General features: G+C 36.0%; 1 protein-coding gene across 2 annotated transcripts in view; it reads left to right on the top strand.

Moving 5' to 3' along the window:
• The first annotated feature begins 1,335 nt into the window (after nucleotides 1–1,335).
• GBE1 (1,4-alpha-glucan branching enzyme 1) overlaps nucleotides 1,336–23,075 on the top strand; it is a 135,025-nt gene continuing 113,285 nt past the window's right edge. For both annotated transcript variants that reach the window (XM_035895727.1, XM_035895726.1), the window contains exons 1-2: nucleotides 1,336–1,498; nucleotides 10,793–10,908. In XM_035895727.1, coding sequence (XP_035751620.1) covers nucleotides 10,828–10,908 — 81 coding nt within the window. In that variant the 5' untranslated portion in view covers nucleotides 1,336–1,498; nucleotides 10,793–10,827. The remainder of the gene's footprint in view (nucleotides 1,499–10,792; nucleotides 10,909–23,075) is intronic.

The following is a 23,075-nucleotide window of genomic DNA, read 5'->3' as shown; positions in this document are numbered from 1 at the left end:
ACCTTAACCAGTAAATAGATATTTTAATCCTCTACTTAGAACTAATTAAGGGCCAATTCTAAAACAAAACTAAAACAAATCAGAGCAGTGTCTCAAGTCCTGACACTGCATTCAGGCTGCTTTCTTTTTTTTTTTTTAAACCAACAAGGTATCATCCCATAGTGCTGTTTTTCTTCTTTACTGTTTCTGGCAACAAGGTATCATCCCATAGTGCTGTTTTTCTTTACTGTTTCTGTTTTTTTTTCAAAATACAGTAAGTGTAATGAGGCAGATAAATTGTTCTTGCTGTGATTCTTATTAGTTTTTATACATTTCAGAAGTCTCCTTTCCATTTATATAAAACACAAACACATTGGGGATGTCTTATTTAAGACAAAGAAACTATACAGGTAGCATTAATAAAATTCTCAACTGAAACTTTTAGCTGTGCTTCTTCACATAATAGCTCATGTTTTAGGAGTCAAAGTTGACCTCATTTATACTGTGCACCTGATGCGTGTTTCTTGAATTGGTGGGAGCTACTTGGAGAAAACATTGCAAAATACATTAAAAAAAAAAAAAAAGCAAACCCAAACAAAACTGCAAAAAAACCCAAAACCCCAGAAAACCCTCCAAGCTGTAACTAGTAAATTTTTACATTAGATGTTTAGGCCGTTCCATGTCCTACAGGGGTAGGTAGGGTATGGACCAAATAATTACTTCCACAAAGTGGTAGTTTTGTTTTCCAAATTGTTGCAGTGTCAGGAGACTGCAAAGTCTTGCTGATGGCCTCTGTAAAGGGACTGCCTAAGGAGCTGCTTTCTGCAAGTGCCAGATTACTTTCTACATACATACTATACGTTGTACTGCAAACTTTTCAGTGTCCTGAGATTTGTCTATTAAAATCGGCGGTGAGAGATGTAGCAGGGCTATACAATTCTCCCTAGGAGGCCTGTGTCTTGTATTAATAAGATGGAGGAAAAAGTGGTAGGCTGTTCAGAGTGTGAAGTTCTCCTGTTGTGTAGTAATACTATGATTTCTTGCCTGCCAATCAGGAGTTGTAGTCTTAGACTTACAGTGCAAACTGTTCCCATAAAGTAGAGAAAATACAGAAAAACATGAAGATTGCAACTTTGCACTGTGTAACAACCGTGGAAAAATTGCATGGTTTGTATTTGATGTTTTTTTCTATTTCTACAGAGAACAGTGAATCTGACACTGTAGTCCTAGGACATAGTGTATCAGTGTATGTCACTTAATGTTTTTTTTCTTTAATGTTCTTACAGTTGTTAATATAAGAAAGTCAATTGCCAAACTTTCTAAAAAATCTTATCTGTTTTCATTGAAAGGTATTCTCTGTTTTACAACCGCTTGAAGAACATTGAGGAAAATGAAGGAGGCCTTGATAAATTTTCAAAAAGTTACAAAACCTTTGGAGTTAACCAGTTTGTGGATGGTGGAGTATATTGCAAGGAGTGGGCACCAGGAGCAGAAGCAGTGTTTCTCACAGGTGACTTCAGTAAGTATTTTTAGGAATATTTCTTCTCTCCTGTTACTGTGTTTTAGATCAATACTCTCTTCACTTAAAGACAACTTTGTAGCCAATGAAATTCTAGTAGCAAAAATGCATGTAGTGGCTGGCTGGCATAGTGGCATTTTGTAACTTAAACTAAGTCTTCTACTCAACTTTGCAATAGCCTAAGAACATAGGTGTTTATATTGTATGGTCAGTATTATGTATATCTTTTTTTTTTTCTTTTAATACCCATAAGGTGGTGACTTGTCTGAAGGATCTATCCTGATCACACTACATCGTTAGGCTGAATGTGTCTAAACTACCTGAGGTTCTTCCTAAAGCTCTACAGTTAGGCTTCTATAAAACTGCATCTGGAGAAGGAGTAATAACAGTGGATTAATTTGCTTTATCTTTGATCTAACAGCAGTGTTGTCCAAGGACCAAGGCACTTTGAAATTCCCACTAATCATGAGTGTAGACAAAAATCCTGCTGGCAAGTAGTAACCTAAAAGTCAAACTAGCATACCTATGGAAGAGTAGGTGGTGTTCTGTTTTGAGGGGAGGAGAAGGATGGATGTTAGTAGAGCAGGAAGGTGGCAAGGTTACATGGAGAAATTGCATTGCTTACTGCCAGAACTGGGAAGGCATTGATTCACTTAAAACTTGAGACAAGTTTGTTCCTCATTCGTAAGGCTAGCTACACTCAAATCCTGTTCTGCAAATTCTTAAATGGAAGTCAGATACATTTTTGCTCTTTAATCCTGCAATACGAATTCCACTCTTTTTTACTTAGGGTCTTGGGGGTTTTTGTTCTGTCTTTCCCTTTTACCTCTTCACTGTATCCCTTCTTCAGGGTTAGACGGTAGTCCATCAAGATACTGGGAGTTCTGTTACAGGCTCTTACTGAACTGGGACTTTATATGTGAAATGATTTTGTTCATTTAACTGCATTTCAGAAGTATGTGGTGTTATTTATCCAACTTCTTGTTCTGCAGAAATACTTACCTGGTGAATGTTCGGTGTGTGTATTTATATTACAAAAAAAGTATATGACTCGAGGCAGTTAACTACTTCTGATTAAACAAAGTTAAATGAGTTTTTTCTTTCTTCCTTATCCCTTATTTGAGGAAACAATTAAAAAGGCAAACCGTATTTGAGGAAGTTTTGAACTTGAAATTGTATGTGCTTATATAACTTTAAAGTTATAAGACTCATTACATATGCCATTAGCTGTAGTATGTGGTGGTGCTTTCTAAACTACTGTGGTAAGCTTCTGTAAAAATGTGTGCAGGAATAAAGAAATAAATGAACTACCTGGCAGTGTTTTTCAGTTCCATTGTTAAGATTTTTTTCAGTGCTTCATAATAAACAGTACTGGTTTAGTACTGTTGTTTCACAGTCCCAAGATCAATACACCTATAAATAGAATAAGCAAAAGAAAGTGTTTAAATATTCACATTATGCATCAGTTTACAAACGTCAGTCATAAAATGCCCCTGTTTTAATTGTTAGCAATTTGTATTTTCCATCTTTAACAACTCAATAGGTGGGTCTGTGTCCACTATTCACTGTGGTAATTTGAGTCTACAGATAATTATTATTTTTAGAAAAATAGCTTGCTTTAAATGCAGAAGACAAACAGAAAAGTTAGTGCAATGCTGTTTTCAACCATGCTCCTGTTTGATATGGTTAACCTAGTGAACGATAGAGAAGTTTTCCTTGAAATAACTCCGTGGCTTTTTCATTGGAATAGACATTGATAAAATACGTTAGTGTAGTACTTGAATTTTAATATGGGAATCAGATAGTCCTCTGATTCAAAAGTGAATAATGAATCACAAGTGTAGTTCACCTACTGCTAGATTATAGTGATGCTTAATACTGACTGCAAGACAGCTAGATGAGGATATTTGAATAGCTCAACTTGATACGTGTAAACACACAGAAAATTCTTCTCCTTACCCCTCCTCTACTCCCTGCAACCCCACCCATTGCTCAAGGTTGTTGTGGTGGATATTAACAATCTTCAAGTTAAATTACTCAACACGGCTGAAGACTAGAATCCACTTGTTTTAAATAGGTATTTTAATAGATAGGCATTTTAAAAACAGACTTTTAATGAAATTAATAACAAATGTTTTAAGAGGATATAACTTTTAAATTGGCTTGGCAGGTTAGGGGGGCAAGTACATATATTCCAGAATACAGTGGCTAAAAACTGCAGTGGTTTTTCTAAACTCTAATCATTCAAAATATTCGATGTAATTCATCATATGAAGCAGAAATTTAGGACCAATAATCTTAGAATAGTTGTATCTAGATTTTAATGAAATGCAGCAGCAAGGAGTCAGAAGACTAAAAAAAAAAAAAAATCACTTTAATGTGGAAAAACTGCATTTGTCCTATATATCATATTCATCAGTCATGGTAAAGTACTCATTCCCAAAGGGGAAGATAATGTACTCAGAAAGCCTAGAGGAATGGAAGACTGTCATTCAATTCAGATTAGCTTTAATAATATTCTGATGAGAAATTGGGTTGCAAAACCCTAAGATTTAGATTCAGGTTGCTACAGATATGTTTAATTAAAATTGAATCCCTTTAACCTTTCTTTAAGTTTTCAAGCAGGTTAAAGTCTCAAATTACATTTATGATTATATTGTATTTAAATTGAATATCAGGATTGGTTTTAATAAGAATTTCTTATAAAACTCAGCTTTTTATAAAGAGAAGTGTGTTTGAACCACTTGGGGGGGGAAGTTGGAAGTCTTCTACAAAGAAACAAACATGGAACTTAAATGACAGCAGCACTTGGATTTTAAGCTGAAATAAGATGGTATATAATATAAAACCAGTCAATTCATGCTTTGGTTTTTAGTTCTCATGTAGGGAGGTAGATAGAAGTGTTTCCTCATACCATTTTACTTAATACAGTATTGTCTGTGAGTCTCTTGATGTTTGATGGAAAGACAAAAGAAATGACACAAAATATTAGTCCCTGATATTTAATCTGGTAAACTTTTGAGGATCAAAAATTAGTAAAAATCACAATGGCAAGTGCACTGTATTACAGAGACCTTAAACCTTCACAATTTATAATGAAAGTGATAGTTGATAACAGCTTTATTAGGAACTGTGCTTCAAATAAACATGAATAATGTACTTCTGTAACTATATGCATGTGAAGCATCAGTCCTGCAAATGTAAAGTTTTTTGCGAAGGACTTCTATGTTTTTTAGTAAACAATAAAAGGTATTTTGGCCCAAACTATGGTCTCTTTGTATCTCATTTGAGACTCTTGTAATGAATGGGATAGTTTCTCTGTATGCAATAATTCTTAGTATCACTGTGCATTCTGGAAAAAAGCTAGAATCTAGTAATAGCACACAAATCTATATTTGGATTGGAGAATACCAGTACTTTCAGAGTTTTTGTCTCTTTAAACTTCATATTTGAGAGAAAAAGACAATATATCTGTTGGTATTCCAGTTATTCTATCTGAAAAGAATTAAGTGAACATCCAAAAAAATTGATTTGTCAATTAGTACTCTCAGTAAATCAAGTGTATGAGGCAATTAGCTGAATTTCTGATACAAGAGGCATTATAGCTACCTAAAAAACTCTCAGTGATAACACACTGAATATTTTATTTGCAAGCTGTATTGCTGAGGAACTTGGTGACTACTGGCAATTTATTGCTACTTTACAATCAACTTATTGCAAAATCAGTCACAGAACTCCAAGTTTGGAAGGTAACGCACAGAATTTGTTTGGGAATTAGAACAAATAAAATTGTATTTGGCCATGTACAGACTCAGTAGGTTATCTGTAAACAATATTTTAATAAAAAAAAAGTTACTGGCTTTAAGAAGCTTGGAAGAGTAAGTATGTATATGCTAATTTGGAAGTCAGTATTTGATATAATACATAGTCATACTTACGGTTTCTGTTCTTCAGTTCCCTTTTTTCTTTTTTTCTGCCTACCCCTCCCTCCCTCCTAGCCAGCATTGGGTCTAAAATGTTGATCTCACTGGAATGTCTGTTTTGGTTTCTGCTTCCTTTTTCTTGGACTAGTGGGGAAGGCTTCTGGGTGTGGAGGGGGAGGGTGGGCTAGTTGGTTTGGGGGGGGAGGTTTATTTACACTCTCACAGGCTTCCTTCAGAGCCAAGGAAGGGGAAAGTAAGTTACCAGTCCCCTTGTAGTTTGGATAACTGTCAGCTGATTAGAAACTCTTCATATCTTAGAACGACTTTTTTTTTTTTTTTTTTCCCCCCAGACTGGACTCAAACTTTTACCTGAATGGAGATTAGATACTGCTATGATATGATACTGAACTTCTTGTTACTTTCTTCAAAGCTTTTTATAGAAAAAAACCTAGATTTTATTAATAAAATCAAGTAGTGCTATACTTCTGTGGCTGCAGACAATAGCAGGCAGTAGACTGAAGTACAAGCTGGGAGATATCCTATCTGTGAAGTAATGACATTTGTTTTTATGTCAGTGTTTGAGCTGTTTAATCACTTTTTAAGCAGATTATGTTAATGACTCTGCTATTGAGCTGTTGGAAATCAGGCAATGTAGAAAGAGGAAGACCTTAATTGGCCACTGTGTAGCACAGTACAGTGTCCTTGGAGAATATCTCCATTTATGTTCTGTTTTCATATTCCAAGCAAATGGTATAAAGGTATCTTGCGGGAAAGTGGGATTTTGATGCCCTCCTGTTGTCTGAACTGCTATTTGTCTGATATCTTTTCCTCAAGGAAGATGTGTGAATGCTTGCTGGACTCCGTATTCTCTTGGAGCATCTTTGAATTGATCCAAAGTATGTGGAATGTAGAAATATAACTACCCTGAGAGATGAGGTTATTGCACTTCTGAAAAAATATTTACCACATAGCATTAGTGTATCAGCTCTCACATTGAAACAAGTGAATGATTTGGTCAATATGCAAGAAGTACTCTTTTCTCATATGTGAAGCAAGAGGAGTGTTAATTTCTGATACAAACTTCCAAGTTAAGCTATAAGCCTCAGAGCTGTATGGCTAATACTTGTCAATGTGGAAATAAAACCAGGTGATAGAACAAGTTGTCACTTCATTTATGATTTAGCTGGAGGTATTATATTTAAACTGATTTTTTTTTTAATGACAAATTGTGGAGTCCAAGACATTATAGCGTTGAATTTAGTTCTAGATTAAAGCTCAGTTCATGATTCTTTAGCATGCTAAGGGTACAGTTCTGAGCAAGAAGTTCCCTTGTGCCTCATCTTGCTGAGGTAGGATGTAATGTTTAAATAACTGGCTGTGTTTGGAAGGTCGTAGTCAACAGAGATGAGAGAAACTAAAAGTATCGGGCTATTCAAGATGTCTTCCATGTTGGATTAAGACCTATCTAGGGCTTGAACTTTTATGTAGAAGCTCATCTTTGTGTATGGCTTATGGGTTTTCTGTGATACTGTCATTTTTTTCTAAAATGTATTCAAGCTGATTATTTGAACTTCTGGTAATCTTCTCAGCCTTTTGCTGTTTGTAGTTATTGGCAGAGTCTTCGAAGTACCTGTTCTTAAACTAAGATATTTCTTCTTGTCTTTGTATTTTTACCTTCTGAATAGTCTGCAATTTAGTGGCTGGTTGGTGTCCTCTGTCTGTCATCCTCCATCCCGCTGCCTGCCCCCACCCCCTGCCCTGGGCATTTTTGCCTGTTTTGCTGAAAAATCTGAAAACGAAGCAGTAAAAGAGAGAAACCTAAGCCACCTCCTCTTTGAGGGAAGCTTTTAATTTTCAGGGCATCTTAACTTTTTCTATGCCTCTCTCCTTGGTACAAAGCAATATTTTCAGTTATAACCTTCCTAAATGAGTTCCTCTCCAGGGCTAAATAGTAAACAATGGTTTTAAGTGGGACTGCCTGGGACAGATGGGTATTGCTTTGCATTTATTCTTAAGTCATAAATCACAAACACTCAGTAATGAAGGACCGTGGCTGAGAAGAGCAAGGATTAATAGGAACATCCAGTATTGCTAGCAGGTGGATGGGAAAGTGGGCAGAATTGATAAAGCTGCCTGTGGAGAGCAGAGATGCTTAAATGGGTAGAGAGATGCAACCATTCCCCCTCTAAAGGAGGGAGGAGAGATGGTTGTAATAGAGGTCTTGAGAAATTTTTTGGGAATAGTGGAAGAATTCAGTGTTCTTGGTGTATTTAATAAACTCAGCTTCAGGCAATTTCCCCAAGTGAGTTTTGCAGAGACTGGGCCTGTAACTTTTTATTTTGCTCAGTATCAGCAAGTAATCACCTGGCATATTTGGTTCAGTTCATGCATTGTAATCAAGAGATACAGCTCAGTTTGAAAGAGTTTAATGAAAAGCAATGAAGATGAGCAGGTATCTGGGGGGGAGGGGATAAGGTTGAAAGAGTTGGTAGTAATTCCCCTAAGAAGGTCTTGACTATAATAAATCCTAACAGGTTCCTTAAAGTAGTCTTTTTGCAACCTCTTAAGATTTTGTTATTTTTTTCTTCTGTTTTTCCCATTTTTTTTCCTGAATTGTTTATTTCAGACAATTTAGCTGTTTTCAGTTTAAAAGAAAATGAGAGTTTTAACTTCTACCACCTTTGTGTGTGTCTTGTTCTTGCTTTTATGTTAAGAGATGCAGTGTTGTTTAGAGATGCTTTTTTCTGAGCATGTGATGTAGGGTTCTTACCATATGTTGGTGTTTGAAGTTTAGGTACTATTTCTGATGTTATACTTCAGATGAAGGTCCTGCTTTGGACCAAATGAACTGTAATTGTCCAGACACAGGCATAAGTTCTTCCAGGTGTCTTTAGTTCCTCTGGTAGGCTTCCAGGGTTTTACCTGGCTCTGTACCCCTGAGTTATTCGTTTTGCTTTAAGGACTGTATCAGTGGTAGTTGGATTATGTAAATATGTTCTAAATGAGCATGTAACTTTTCAAGTTTATGAATAATATATTGCCCTACTTTCTACCTCCAACTCCCTTTTTGCCCTTTAAGTACCTTCAGTGCTTTGGGAGCATTCAGGAGCCTTTAGATGACTGCTGTGCCCTTCTTCTTTTAGTGATGATCATTGACAGGCTTTGTAACTTACAGTTAGGTACTGTGTTGCATGACTTCCTTTTTTTTCTTAGCCCTAAAATCCTAGTGATGTATTCTATGGCTCTTTACAGTTCCCTGAAATAAAAGATATATCTGTGTTATGGTGTATAAACAGTATATAACAGTATTTGCACTTCTGACATTCTTTTAAGGAGGGTTGCTTTATTGCTAAGGTATTGTCTATTTGATGTTGGTCTTGGTAGCCTCAGTAGATGTTAGTGTTTGTTTCATTATTTTTTCTGATTGAAACCTCACAGTGAAACCAAGGGGCAAGACCCTTCTAAATCTTACTAATATACAAGCTCTTCTGCTATTAGCTAGGCAGAAGTTTAGCAAATGCTTTCCGTCTGCTAATGTGTGTATTTTCTGTCTGCACTATCCAAGTGCCTTAATAGCGGTAAAAACGATCTTCTAAATACAACACTGAGTTAGTTGTATTTCTGTTTTTGAGCATGGAAATCATTTTATTATAATAATCTCTTCATTGGTTTTAACATTAGTCTCTACTGTAAAATGAATAGGTACGGGAATATTTTTCTTACATAGCTATTTTTATCACATTGTCTAGCCTGTTTGATTTGTGCCTTTCAGGTTTGTTCTTTAAAGATTGGTAGTTCTCAGGCTTAAACAGCTATGTAAGAACAACCAGCAAGTTACTTTGAAAGCAACAGTCTTTCTCTGAAACTCAAGACATTGATGTATTGTTAGAGAAGGTTATCTTTTTGTTGCACAGCAAATAATACTTTTAGATTACTAATATTTATTGGAAAATACTTATGTTGAGGAATATAGATAATTTTTTTCACTTCTCTGCTTCCCCTGTTGTGATTTCCATGGTGCCAAAAGTGATGATACTGCTCCAATGGCATGTGCAGCTTTTAACTCCAACTACCATGTTTAGTAGCAATATGGTTTTATACTAGCTTAAACTTGTCATTGAACTAAAGTTTAGGGTGTGAGCACTTTGTTGGCTGTTCTAGAATGCCTGCCTAAGAGCATGCGTTGCACCTCCTGTAAATAGGTTGCTGAAGGCTGCTTATCCTTCTTATGTTGAGGTATAAGCCACACTTTAACTATAGGCCATGGCATGCAAAAAGATTAGCATGTGTTGCTTTAATGTCTTGCAACTCAATTTTCTGCGTTGACTGGCTTAGCTTAAGAGTCTCTGTTACTTTGAACTATGTGGGATAGACATGTTTCAAGGAAAAAAAAAAAGTTTTCAAACTTGGCTTGCCACTTCCTCCTAGCCTAGAAATGATTACATTGCCTAAGTCTGTCCATTCTGAAGCTTTATATTCAGTCTCATTTATACGAATTAAGCTTGAACATGCATACAAACACACAAGATCATCTCAGCAGATGTCTCTTCAGCTGGGCATGTCATAATGACCAACCTTGCACATCTACAGTGCTCAGTAAATGCAAAGAGGATAAAGAATCTTGAATTACAGGATGTAAGCTTGAGTCATTAAACTTTTTAATGAAAAAGGAATCTTCTTCAAGACTGATTTAAATAAAACTGTGGCATTTCGGGCCAAGTTTCATGGTTGTGTGGTCATTGTCTGGTATTGTATGGTTTCCCTAGCCATTGCTACCAAGTTTGTCTGCAGTTTCCCCTTTAATTTTCCTATTATATACACTTAATGAGTGTTATTAATAAAAGACATCAGCTTGTCAAAATAGAGGCAATGAGCAATGTGTGTGTCCAAACCTTGTTTAATTTATGGAGATTGGTTTTGGTTAAATTTTGTCCTAACTCACTTCCCCTTTCATAATCAACAGCTGCTGATGATTTTTTTTTTCCATAGAGTTGTAATAAATATTTTTAATTCTACATCAAGCATTACTTTTCAGTTATTAATTTTCATACCACCATATTTTTGTGGTATTAAAATCAGTAGTGTTTTTTGGGGGAGGAGGAGCTTGTTTTAACTTTGGTCAAAGAAGATAGAGATAATTAATCATTGTTAAGTTAGAATTAGAGTATGATTTCCTAGTGAAAATCTTGTACATTTTATGGAACCTCTTCTGAACATATGTGGTTGTATCAGATATATGGTATCAGTATCAGGTATTTATGTCTGCTGTCACTGAAGTTTATTCTGAAAAAGATGGAACGCTGTTATACCTTTGATTGTAATTGGACACATTTTAAGATGACTATGCTTAGTATTATTTCTTAAATTGCAGATGGTTGGAATCCCTTTTCTCATCCATATAAGAAGATGGAGTATGGGAAGTGGGAGTTGTTCATTCCACCTGGACAAGATGGTTATCCTCCTGTGCCCCATGGATCAAAGCTAAAGGTGTTGGTTCTAGACTTTGTTCGATTCTTGTAACCCTTCCTACTTAGTTGTCCTTTTTGTTTTCTTTTAAATAACTTTATCTTCTTTTAATTGTTCTAAGAAGCAGAATCAGTTTATCTACTTGTCCAAAGTGACCTCAGTGAGTGAAACATTAACATCTAACTCTCTTCATGATGCTTAGGAAGAGGCATATGTGGCTGAAATGTGGATGTAGCGTATTGTCATGTTACAAGATGAAAACAGCATTTACATATTGATAATTTGCAAAATAAGAGTTCAGTTATGTATAGATAAGGTCTTTCTGTGTTTGATACAACTACTTAAGATTAAGGTGGTATTCAAATCTCAGTACCTTGGTAATTTTTGTGATGCTTTTAACCATGGCTTTTCAGGTGATGTCTTTGTGTTGCATGTTGTGTACATGTGGTCGTGTAAAACTTCTGCCTATCACTTCGGGGTATTGAGAAGTAGGCTTAGGTTAAGTAAGTTAGACTAAATACAGACACAGGGAAGACTTTAGTTATTTTATCAGTTGTATTTCATGAATATCCATGAGTGTAAAATCCTTTCTTCCAGAAATTAATGGAAAGTTTTCTTTGAGCTGTCAAATGCCACAGTTGTATGCCTAGTGCAGATACACATAATGACAATGAACTATCAGTAGAGTTGATTATTTATAGGTGACTACTGATTTCAGTTAGAGATGTACTTCTGAGAATTTGAATTGTTGCGGACAGAGCTTGAGTTCCAGAGACGGTGGATGCTAATAGGGGACACTAATAAGTAGTTAAGGAAAGAGATGTATTGAAATAATCTATAGACTAGGAAAACAAGGAACTAGAAGCATTTGTATAATGCTGCTATATTTTCAGGGCTCATATCAACAAAACCCACTGAAAAAATCCTATTTTTTCTGCTGAAAATCAGCTTAGGTGAACAAGGAATCTGCTGAAACAAAGATATGCATAAAAATGCTCTGGAAGTGCTTATTCTGTGTGTGCTTATCTCTGTGCTTTTTGTTATGGTCTGTGAAATTATCCCAGTAATAAATATGGATAAATTGAAATTTAGGAAAAACCATTCAGGAGTGAGAAAACTGTTTTTATTTTACAGAGCAGGAAGGAAAGCAGTTGTCTGCAACTCAGAAATATAGTGATTATGCAGTAATGTATGAGATTGCAGAATGGTTACTTAATATTTTCCATGGTTTTGATATGTAAGTAGGTTAGATTTTTTTGTTGCTAAATTTACCTTTTATATTGTGTCTGCAAAGCTATTGAATTCACCTATTGTCGAATATTTTATGCTCGGTGTAGAGATAAGAGGTGCGAATGATGGAGAGTGGTGATAATTATTAACATAATGGCAAAAAGCATATATTCTTAAACGTGTTTGAAAGAGCTTCAGATTTTTTTTCTACCTATCTAATATAATCACTAATCATATCTCCCCGATTTTTGAAGTAGAGGTCTCTGTAGTAGTTTCTTCCCATTCAATACTTTCTTTGACATAGAAGCTCCATAAAGCAAAGACTGCATTGTGTATAATTTATTATGCAGAATTTTTGACTATTGATTACTCTTGGTGCTGATGTACTAGTAAGACAGTTTGTTGCAGTTCTGTAGTTGCTCTGAGTCATCTGAAAACCCATGAGATACTTGCTGGCAGAGCAGAATGTGAGCTTGTTTTCCTTTTTTTTTTATTTTTTATTTTAATTTTAGGTAGCTTTTACCCTGCCACTTTAATTGTGCTTTTACATGGTCAGTTCTAAACAAAATATCAGTGACAATGAAAATATGTGATTGCCAGACAGGCTTGTGAAGCTGGAGTGCTCTGCCTGCCTGTGAGATACATTTGCTTTTGAGGGCATATATTCTTGCCTTTAAAAAAAAAAAAGTGCAGAGATCTAAAAACTTGACTCACAAGTGTACATAATCATAATTGATGACTTGATCCATATGGAACTGCTCCCAGCCTCATCTGTAACTTGGCTAATAATCATTCGTGACACTTTGTTTTTGTTCCGTGGTGCCTACACAACCGAATCTAACACATCACAGTATGTACTTTCAATGTATTTAGATAATATAACTCATGTGGGAAAAAGTCTCCAGTTAAGTTAGTTCTAAAATGATTTATCTGTCACAAAAGCTGGAATGAATATTCCATGCGATAGGCATGTACGTTACCAAAATGATTTATCTGTCACAAAAGCTGGAATGAAGTTGGAATATTCCATGCGATAGGCATGCTCATGCTATGGCTGATCTTTTTATCCTCTCTCATTCTATTAATGGGTTCAGAAAACTGCTGCTCTTCTGTGAGTTTTCTTCAAACTACATGGTTCTGTTAATTATAATTGTTCATAAATGCGTGTATTTTTGGGAACATGAGGATTTGTATGGTAGAGCATAGTTCTGAATTTCTTTATTCATGTACAAGCTGAGAATATTGGATTGTCTGTAGATGGAAATTACTATGCAGATTGTAGAGCTAATGTTTAAATACACAGACACTTGTCTCTGTGCACCAGACTAGGCAACAAAAACTTTCTTTTTAGTAATGAAGGCATTCCCTCTTTTGCTTTACTGAAGAAGCATAAGGGAATCACAGGTTTTCAAGTTTCTTTTACTTATATTCTTAAATATTTAAGTTAAAATAGTCCACTTTAGGCATGTGATTTGATTAATCTGCTGGGGGGGGAAAGTCTCCTCCAGAAGGTCTGTACCTTTAGCTTCTCTCTAAAGTGTTTTCATCTTTAGTTCTACACAGGCGAATGCCAAGTTCTGAAATGGTGACAAGGTCATTCATTTTAAATAAGTAATTTCTAAACCAGAATGGGAAATGGATGGAGCGTAGCTGGTGACACTAATTTGGATCAGGTCACAAAATATTTTTGTAGGAGAATAAATGAGTAGCAGAGGTCAAACATTTGCCTGTTCTCAATAGTAGTAGACTGTCTACTGTAGCTCTTCAGGAAGTCTTCTCATAAGTAAATATAAACATTGAAGAAAGTGAGTAATTAAAAACCTACTATGGATCTTCTGTTACATTTCTGTGTGAAGGGATGGATGCTTATAACAGTTGAGTGACTCCCTTGTGGATTATGACATCCATCTACAAAATAAGGTTACCCGCTAGAAAAGGGCACTTTATCTTTCTCCATGGATCAGTAGGGATCTTGGAGCGAGTTAAGTGAACAAATATAGCTGCTGTTATGGTTGTGTGGTGTCTTGTGGAGTTTTTTGCTTGGTTTTGGTTTTTTAAACTTCACAGTATACAGCAAGCTTTTAGAAAAACAACCATGGATAGGCTTCCTTAGCAAGTCTTGTCATATGTTGTCAAATGCATGCAGGAGTTTAATCAGTGTCCACTTTGTTCTTTTGCTGTTTATTTATAAATGAGTTTTACAACTGCTTAAAAATACCTGTAAATTAAATTTTCACTGTAGTCTGCAGTATCCTAATTTTGAAGTAATGTTACTGTAGTTCAGGGGTGAGGACAGTATTAGTAAAAATTGAGATCTTAATATCTGCAGTGGCGAACTTGTTTGGCATTCCTATTAGGAATGCCAGGGAACAACATGGAAAATGCAGAACAGTTGGAAAATAGAAGCCCATAAGAATTCAAACCTAGATGAAAATCACTTCTGAATTCATGGCTAATGATCAAGTTGTAAAATATTTTCACATAGCTAAATAAGAAAAGATGGTAAGATCAGTACTTCCAAAATATTGGCAATTATGGTTGAGCTACCTGCTGCCCTGGAATACTGAATAGGAGATCTGTGTAGCAGAACCACTAAGTTTTCTTCTGTGAGCTGGAGAGGGTATCCTAAAATCTTAATTGTTCAGCTTTCTAGTAATTACAGTAGACCTGTGATTTCTGTGTATGCTGACAGAACTGATCATATATAGCTCAAGGAACAAATAATGTAAGTTTTCTTTGGAAAGGTCACCTCACAAAATGATAGAAAGTTTTTAAAAACTCTGCATTCCATCATTTGCTGAATCTATTATCTGTTCTTCCTTCACACGTGTGTGTATAGATATGTACATTTGTGTGTATATATACTAAACTTCATAGTTTTTTGAGTGCCTTGTCTTGTAATGAGGTGATTAGATTTGCTATCTTGTGCACTTGTTAACTCTATGTTGTATTGATATTCCAGACTCCTACATGTTTGAGTGGTTTCAGTGATTGCTGAACAGTAGTTACAGGTGCCAAGTTCAATACAAAATTGGGGCTGAAATGAACAGTCACAATTTTAAAATATTTTGTACAAACTGAGTTTACTGCTATTGGATTTGAGTAGTTTTCCAGTACAAATACACAGCCCTCTTAATATTAAAGGGTGCAAAGGAGGAACTACTTTGAGTCAGAACGCTAACAGATTAATTGTGGTTAGAAGTACCTAAAAGTACATTTGTATCCTTGAGGTGCTGGGGAGAGCAAAGTCAGTTGTAGAGAATATTATTAAAACATCATCCTTACAGTTTTTATCACAGTATGCTATGCTTTGTAGTAGATCTGCATGCTCTCTGTTTAACTTGTAAACCTTGAAAAGGAATCAAATATGGTGAGCAGGTAGGTTAATCAGTGTCAGGGAACCACTGTTAGTAAAATTCATCAAGTGTAATTACTGTTGCTGATGAAGTAGATGGTGTTGCAGCTGACCTGACTGATCAGGAACTCCAGCAGCACAGTATCAGACTAGCTTCGAGTTCAGGTCTCACATGCTTCCAAGCAAGCAGTCTGCAGTCAAAATGTGAAGGCGTTTTTAATGAGAACGTGAAAACCCAGGAAACTTTTCAATCATGGGATAACAGGCAGGTGATTAGGATGCTGGGTATAGAGGTGTTAAAGATGTGGTGGGTTTTCTGTAACATAAGATGTAAATAGGTTATGTGCAGTCAAACAGCTTTTGTAAAAGGAGCCCTAGGTGCCTCTAGCAGGAGTCCAACACTTTCAATGGGAAACTTTCTGAAGAAGTGTTCACTGTTTTCTTATATGTACAAATATAAACACTTACAATGTTTGGAGCAGGGAATGCCCTTGCTTGTAGTCTGTTAAGTTCTATGTCACTTAAATTTCATATTTTAAGTGGTGTGTGGGATGGAAAAAAAAAATCACCACGTCTGCAAAGTGGAACAGTGAATGAAACAAGTGTTCTCCAGGATCATGGTGTATAACCTATGTGCAAGAAGTTTTTGGCATTTTGAACTTCAGGGAACAGGATTCAAGTCATCTAGCATATACATTTCTAGACGTCGGTGGTGCTGAATAGGAAGTAAAGCATTAGTTAAATCTGTGGCAATATCCTTCATGTTTCGTTGCTTGATCGCAAGCCATGACTCTTCAGCAAGTTATTGTGGACTTCTCTGGGCTACAGATTAGGTTTACTAGCAGGAAGAGTTGTTATCTCATTGGGAGGTAAATGGTCTTTTGACTGTGCCCATTTGGATTTGGTAAACAATGTGTAACTACTCGTGGACTCACAGGAGAGGCTGTAGCAGTGATGAAGCACTGTAATGCAGTGGACTGTTGCTCTTTGGAGCCTTTTTTGCAGGCTGAGCTCAGCACTTCAGAGTATTCTTGTTCAGTTATTTTGGCAGGCTTAGTTCTTCTGTGACTTGAAGATTGCACAATTCTTTGGTAGGAGGTTTTGCTGTTCAAAAATACTTTCCTTTTAGTTCATACAGAAGACTGACTGTTTCAATTGATATTAGGGGAGTGTTAAAGCAAAATGAAGGCTTTTTGGAGGAAAGGGGGGGTGAGATTTTAAAGAAGGGGTCTTGAAATGGAATTTGAAGTCTGAAAGTCCATATTAAGTATACATAAGCATGGCTGTGGTTTCTGCGTATTGTTTTTGTTTTGAAGAGAGGGCCACTAATGAGGTAAAGCTTCTGACACTCTTCAGTGTGACTTACTGGTACATACTTCCTAATTTTCAGCTGTATTTATCTATAAAGTTACATTGGTCAATGAGAAAGTGGAAGATAAACTTTGTTATTCTAATGGACTTATTTCATACCTTGGATGCCCAAGTCTTGTCAGATGGAATCTGTACTAGCAACACAGCCAACACTGGAGCTGTTTGAGGACTTCTCTGATAATATCTCATTATGACAAAATACTCAAGGTATGCTACTTGAGAATATCAGAAAGCAGTTAAGTTAGCACCTAACAATGTGTGGAGGGGGTCAGGTGAGCTTATCCATGACAGAGGGAACACATCATGATTCTCTGCACTTTTTTATTATCCACCAGAGTGTGACCTAAGGTGTTAGGGACCCTTGAGTTGTTGGGCAGGGAGACAACAGCAAGAAGAGGGAGAGATCAATGGAAGGACCGTTTGGGGCTGTAGGCTACTCCAGTTGTAAGACACCATGAAAGTATGTGACAGGAAGCAGAGGTGTTGAGCATGACCTGCCTCATCCCCAAAAGGTGTTTAGCTGTGAATGGGAGTATCAAAAAGTAAGCATGCTATTCTGCAACCACCCAACTGCAAGGTGCATTATGCAGCAGTTGTCCTTTATACAAACGCTTTATAGTGTAGGATAAGTAATATTTAATGCTTGGGTGCCCCTATTACATACTTCAGCAGCTTCTTTTCTACTTGACATGGCTTGAAACAACTCTAATAAGTTACACTTATTGTGTGTAATGTGCTTTATTATTATGGTTGCTTTTCAAACCATGCTCTCCTACCCCAAGCCTCTCAGTTACATAATACATGTACGAATGCTTTTTTATTATGCATACACATTTTTATAGTCCTTGAGCTTACATCACTGTTCTTATAGTAACTTGATTATGGTTAAGTCACAGTGTGGAAAAAAGTATTTCTTGAACTGTGTATCTTGAAGATTCTAGTTTTCCTTTGACTCATTAATTTGATTTTGAAAAAGGTTTTCAAAATCTGGATTCTAAGCTGAAAGAAAACTTTGAATGTTGTTCTGCAGCATAGATACATGTGGTGTTTTCCTTTTTAAAAAAAATAGGGTTGTCCCTCAGTAACTTATGCCACCTTTTGCATAGCTAACAGTTATAAAGTCTGTTGTTTATTCCTGTAGAAATCCATGTACTTCTAGGATAGTTCATGATGATTAAGTGAAGTATTGTCTCTACACTTGCTGTTGCAATCTTTTGGGAATGTTTCCATGTGATACTGCTTTCATTTTTAACCACTCTGCTATGGCTTCCTGGATTTTAACAGTTTGATTTTTCATATGGTATTTTTACCTCTATCTGCACAGATGTTTTTTTAATAGTAGGCTACTGTCTCCATCTTTTGAATTTTTTAATATTAAAATGATAATACAGTATTTCCTGTATTTTTTGTTAGCATTTACTAATTTCTCTTACATTTCCAAGAGAAACATGGAAATGGAAAAAAGCAAAAGCTTTCCTTTTTAATCTGATCTAGTAAACTAGTTAAACATGTTCTTAGGTTATTCACTGCAATGGAAATGCTTAATTCACAAATGGAGCTATATCTCCCTCTTTTGGAAAATCAAGGTATGACTTAATGACTTGGCTTTGAAGATAGGCTTTTTGCTTCTTTCATATCTTGATTATTTTTTTAATTTATTCTTTCCCTGGGGGAGAAGGGAAGGGGAAGGAAGGGGGAATTGTGAACAAATATTTAATATCCCTAATAAGTTTAGAGTCTGATAGCTGATGTGATGATACATTTACAAAAAATAATCTGCACAGCAAATAGATCCCTCTCCTAATGGCTTCTGAACCACTTAGATTCCTCCGCGGAACTTTGTTAAATCTGTAAACCACCTGAGAAGTATTACAATGTATCTGATAGCTAAGGAGTATTTTTTTTTTTCAGTATTTGATTTAAATGCTTGTCCCTTTAGTAGTTTTCTTTGCCAGAAGATTGTTTGGAAGAAAAAACAAACAAAGCAGGCAGCTTTGTCTTGACTGACTTAATTTTGATAGTAATCTTAAACTGATGAGGGAAAGAAAAGTTGGAGAAAGGGAGACTTGGAGTAATATAATTAGTGTTCTATTGCTTTTTCTTTCCAGTGTAACAGATTTGCAATTTAGGAGGGAGAACAGCCTGGCAGAAGCAACACACTGTCCATTCTTTCCAAAACTTCTTTTCAAGGTTTATTTTCAATTTTTGTGTTAGGAAATAATGTCAGTGACTGCAAGCACCTTGACAGAGACGCGTGACTTCTTGATTATTTGGAATGGTAGGAATAGAGTATGGTAAAGTTTTTCAGTGGAAGGCGAGTTCTGGAAAGACTTCCCATTTTCCATGCTTCAACCCCACAGATTTGGGTGGAGGGTCCATTTGGGGAAGGTACACCTGGCTAGGGGAAGCTGAAGTATTGAACAACTTATGATCCCTTTTCCTTCTTGCTGCCTCTCCTGAGCTTTGTTAAGCAGGGCTGTGCAGTAGCAAGAGTAAGGCGCTAGTGAAAAAGCTGTGTTTACTTTGTTTCTTGCCTTCTATTTCTGAGGCTATTAAAGAGGGAAATGTTTTATCTGGTCCCTAAAATCTGTCATTTTGAATGAGACAATTCCAGAAAAAAAGCTCTTAACAGTGCTTTTCTATCCCAAACATTTGTCAGGCTTTTGTATTTTATCTAAATCTTTAAAGTGAACTGTGCCAGGCAAGGAACTCTGAGTTCTGGTCCTGGGTTCTGCAGGTTGCCTTACCTTACCAGAAAGTGTTCTGCTGTCCTCCCATATATTAAAATAAACACACACAAAAATGTTTCCTCTGGACTCTAGTGCTTCTCTTGCAAAGCACTATGATTTGTAGAAAGAGAATGGTAATAGTTCCCCTGTGGTTTCCTCTGTGTGTGGGGGGAAGGCAGGGGTGGTGATGGAATTTTAATTACTTTTGTAAATGGGCTCAATTTTTATCACCCACTGGCAAAAGGTCATCAGAACTGTGTATTCTATTCTGAGTGCTAAACTCAGGATTGGATATACTTTGTGGAAGGAAAGTTTGAAGCTAAGGTATACAGGGAAGGGTGTTTTAGGCTGATAGTAAAACTTCAATTCTCTATTTCTGTAGCAACTTGAGGGGGTTGAGAAAAGGACAAGCAATTTAAGAAAAAAGAAATATGATCTTACAGCAGTATTGTGTCAGTGACTTGAATGCAGGAACTGTCTTTGAAACTGAACTGCATTTATGAAATAAAATCTTAAGACCAAGTTTTCTTACAGCAGCAGTATGTCCTAAATATAAAGTTTTGGAGAGATTAACTTTAATTGGTTCAGATTCTTTTGTATTCTTGTAAGCTTGTAGTGCTTTCTCTTGTTACCCTATTTTTGCAAAAGTAAAAATGTGATTTTTTTTTTTCTTTATCCATGGTGTGTATTGTACTAAAAAAATCTCTGTGTACAAGCAGCTGTTTTCTTTCCCCATGAACTCTTAGAAAAACCAAGGGAGGGAAATACCTTGATGTTTAATTTCTCATAAATTTCATGTAGTGGAAAAACCTGGTTATGTTATTGCAACATCTAACATAAACTTTCTAGAGAGTCTTTAAGACCTAATCCTGTTGTGCTTTTAGGTTTTGGGTTGAACTTTCTTTCAAATCGGGTGCATGTTATTGAGATGAGGTGGTATTTCCACCTGTGTTCTTGTGGCTTTTACATTTGGATAAACTTGTCTCAAAATCAATAAGGATGAAGCTAATGAAATACTATAAATTGGAAAATATTGAAACAATAGCTTATTGCCCTTATATAAATAACAACTCACTGACATTTCCATATTTATATTAAAGCTAGTCCACTCTCATTATGTTAGCTATTGTTGGCTTGATGGCCAATTTAATTTCATCGTTGTATTAAAAGCCACATATACCAACAATCATTCCAAGTGCTTTCAAGCTATTAAAGTAATGAAATAATAATACAGTGTTTCAGAGCAGTTTATTGGCTTGCATATATTCATCAGTTACCTAGTTATCGCCTCCTCGTTTTCCTCTTGCCAAGTTGAGTATAAATGACAAACCACTATATAACAAATTTCCAGAACCGCAAAAATGTCTTTATTTTTTTATTCTTTAAAAAGTCCAGCAGATACTAGTTAAATGAAAATAAATATCTGAAAAATAAGGAATTATCAAGAGAGCATGGCTTATTTTTATTCTGAATGTTTGACCTGGTATCATAATCAGTGGAAATGGAGGCAGATGACTTACAAGAACACACTGTAGTTGAATACAATGCTCATGCATGGCATTAAAGTCTGCTTTAGATGCAGGAACTGAAAGCTAAAGGAGTGGATGCTGGGCAGAGAAACTGTCTGATCTTGTATGTAACAGTCATTGGAATTATTCTCCCACACTGTTCTGAAGATCTGTGTATGTGTACATTGGAAGATGAGGTAGCCAAATGAAGCTGATTTGAAGAAAAAAATGAAGGTAGGCAAACAAAAAGGGGGATATTCATAAACACGAATTTTAAACATGGTGTTTTGAGGCCTGTTATTGCACAGTTTCATGTGTCGTAATAGCACAAGCACATTAAACTCCATTTTACACATGGGTTTACATTTTATCTAAGTTTGTATTTGTGACTAAACTTTTAAACTTGTTATTTGCAAAACTTTCAGAATTTTTATTGTTATAGATTAAGAAAGAATGTTTGGCTTCTGTTCATAAAAAGCCAACAAATTTCACTGAGTCACAGTAGGTTGGAAGTTGCCTGAATGAAGTGCCCAGTTTTTCTTTAAATGCCCTGAGATATCCAGAAGGGGTTGGCAGATGACCTGCAGGATATGGAAGACCCATGCTATTTTGAAAAGGAAAAATAGTGGAATACCCAAGAGTCTCAAGAATTTTCAATGTCTCTGAAGACTGAGGCCCCAAATCTCACTTGTCCCCTATTGGAAGCACCTAAAATGAAATGAAACCCATTTCAGCTTCTGAATTATGCCAACGTGTTCTTGCCTTTTCCGTATGAGACTAGGCTGCCCTCAAAGTGCTGTCCTTAATTGTAATAAACTACTTTTGAGAGTTTTAAACATCATCAAAACAGACCTATAAACTCTGTACTTAGTTTTATTTTACGGCGTACTCTCTATTTCATAAATTCCCTATGCCTGAGTGGGACAGACATGGAACACTGTCACTTTGATACTAATGTTCTAGTGAGATTTAGGTCCTGCTTTGTCTTCCAGCAGTCCAGCACTTTGAAAACTGGAATGCACCTTTGCACACCAGTTTTTACATACCTTCAAAGCCAACCATTGTTGGCAATGTGTTTGCTCTTACTACAGCCATACACTTCTGTTTTTCTAGTGATTTTTATTCAGATCTGAAGGTTCTTACTTCAAAATGAATCACTTCAGCAGCATTGTACTCCTTAAACTTTGGGTTAACAGGACATCTTTCACTAGCTTGGGTGTACTCCCCTATGAAATTCACTGCACTAATTACAGCAGTTTGGATGTTAAACTTGAAGTATACTGAATGTTTTGGGCAGAAATGTTGAAAATACACCCGACATCCCTATAATGGAAAATGCAAACAAACCACATTATTAACCTTTATATACAAAAGATGACCAGCTTAGGTTAAGCCCTTCACTTATTGTTGTTTTACAATTGTGCTTGTATGAATTGTATATCTGTGCCCTGCCCATTTTTAGAGTAAATTGACTTTTTAATGTCAAATTTTGAAGGACGTTTTCATTCTTTCTGACACTTGCTTATTTGTGTAAGAGCATTTATTTACATGCATTTATACTGATATTTCACATGGAAGCCAGAATCATGTGACATTCAAATGTCATCGAGGATTTTGAGTTTTTACATTTATTGTGTGAATGTATTTACAACTAGAGAAGAGAAAAAAAAAACAAAACCAAACAAACCAAAACTACTCAGGTGAGCTGTATCTAGTGCTAACATAGGCAAATTCTGTATGACTAACTTCGAATTTTCCAGAATCTTTTGTTAAAAATTTCCAGTGGGTAAGCCAACTTGGGAAACTATGGGGAATTAGAGAAAAAAGACTTTTTAGTACAGTTCTAAACAGGTTAGCTGTTGTAAGAGGCTTCCTCCTCTCCACAAAAAAAATAAACCATCATTGCCCATGTATCATGCAGTTTGATAGTAAAATGCTACTCGCTTTGTTTCAGACAGAGAGGTGTTTAATGTAGATGGTTGCAAGCTCTCTTCA

This window comes from Egretta garzetta, unplaced genomic scaffold (genome assembly GCF_000687185.1).
Source record: "Egretta garzetta isolate BGI_Z169 unplaced genomic scaffold, ASM68718v1 scaffold336, whole genome shotgun sequence".
Lineage (NCBI taxonomy): Eukaryota > Metazoa > Chordata > Aves > Pelecaniformes > Ardeidae > Egretta > Egretta garzetta.
The sequence above is the reverse complement of the archived record's forward strand: the minus strand, read 5'-3'. Positions and strand labels throughout refer to the sequence as shown.